General features: G+C 61.2%; 1 protein-coding gene across 1 annotated transcript in view; it reads right to left on the reverse strand.

The window, feature by feature from the left end:
* GALNT5 (polypeptide N-acetylgalactosaminyltransferase 5) overlaps positions 1 to 1,713 on the reverse strand; it is a gene marked incomplete at its 5' end in the record, with an annotated part of 16,182 nt that overhangs the window by 1,957 nt on the left and 12,512 nt on the right. The window contains 1 exon segment of the mRNA XM_009639029.1: positions 863 to 943. Within this exon segment, the coding sequence (XP_009637324.1) occupies positions 863 to 943 (81 nt within the window).

The raw sequence follows: 1,713 nt of genomic DNA on the forward strand, positions 1-1,713 counted from the left end.
GAGCCGGGGGAGAGCTGTGCCCCCCCCCTGCCGCGGGGTGGCTGCTCGGGGCTGGCAGCAGCTGGCAGCGGCGCCCGCAGAACCACAGGATCGTTTAGGTTGGAAAAGACCTTGAAGGTCGTCAAGTCCAACCGCTAACCTAGCACTGCCATTCCACCACTAAACCAGGTCCCACCACATCTACACTTCTTTTAAATACTCCTCCCTTCCTCCTGCCCTCGCCTCGCCGCGGGGGATGAGGGAAGGGTGATGCGTGGGAAGACCTCTCCCATGGCTTTGCAGAGCTGAAAAGCTGGGGACAGCCCCAGTGCAGGCTCCTGCAAGCGACTCAGCCCAGACCCCAGGCCCGACGGCTGCGCACTCCATACCCTGCCGCCTCCCCTGGCTGCACCCGGGCGCTGGGGTGCACAGGGGCACAGCAGGGCCCCCATCCCCACGCTGGCCTGCGGCAGGGGCGAGCAATTGGCGGGGAACAGCCCAAAAAATGCTGCCTTGTAAAGGACGGAGAGGCTGCCCCCCACAGCCGTGTCCCACCCGGCGACGGCGCGGCCGGCCGGCCTGCGGCAGCGCGGCACAAGGCACACGCTTGGCTTTAAATGCTTCCCCCCGCTTCCACGCGCCGGCTTGGGGCTTTATCGAACTTTCCCATTCCAGCTGAATTTGCTGGTTCTGGCGCTGTTGCTTGGCTACGGGCTTGGCAAACAGAGGCAATTCCTGCTCCCGGGCACGGTTTGGCCGTGTCCCCCGGTGGGAAAGGCTGCGTTAGCTCCCGGGGAGAGGGCAGGTCACCACGGGAGGTACGGGAGCTCCACCCCGGGCACTAAACACAGCACCACACGCTCAGTATGCAGGGTATCCTTACCTTGTTGTTAACATCGCACGCCTCAAAAGCCAGAGTAGCGTTTTCCACAGTGATGCACCTTGCCAGGGCTACGTTAACAATCTAGGAAACGGCACCAAAATGCAAATTTAGACATAAATTCCCAAGAAAGAGGAGAGGCTGTTACACTGCAGTTAAGCTGCTGGGTTGGCAGGATGCTGGTTAACGCTGCCCACTTAACCGCGCGAAGCAGAGGTGCGTCATGGTCCCTGGAGGGGTGTGTGAGCACACATGTGGCCACTACGTATGTTTTTTCTACTGCGAGAAGCTTGAAACTTGCCCTTTCCAGAAATGTTCAAGGCTAGATGAGACATGTTCTTTTTTTGGGTTTTTTTTGGACACAGCTAATGTTCCTGTTCTGCAAATCCCCAAAACAACAGCTCCCAACAACAACAGCAGCAGCAGAATCCCTCCCTGTTGCCACCCCGTGAAGGAGGTGAGCAGCCACAGCTGACGCAAGTGCCTGGTGGTCCCATCCTGGCCCTGGCCGGTCCCCTCCCCGCTGGGGCACGGGGCCCTGGGCTGCGGCAGCCCGCCACGACCCCAGGAAACGGCTCCAGCCCTATAGGTGATGCGCTGGGTGCCTCACCCCGAGGCAACTCATCCCGCTTTCCATCCAGGTTGGTGGTCTGGGTACCTGCCATCAGCGGGGAGACGCAGACGTGGTCCCCAAAGCGGGAACCCCGGCAGGGACAGCATCTCGAAGCCATTTTTAACCGAACTGCCCCTGCCTCACACCGGTGGGGAGAAAGCGAGGAGGGGCGAGCGCCGCACCCCGACGTTTCTCTGAGCGCGTGTTCAGCCCCCAGCTCGCTGCCAGGGAGCTCTGGGCT

The sequence above is a fragment of the Egretta garzetta genome, unplaced genomic scaffold (assembly GCF_000687185.1).
Source record: "Egretta garzetta isolate BGI_Z169 unplaced genomic scaffold, ASM68718v1 scaffold635, whole genome shotgun sequence".
Lineage (NCBI taxonomy): Eukaryota > Metazoa > Chordata > Aves > Pelecaniformes > Ardeidae > Egretta > Egretta garzetta.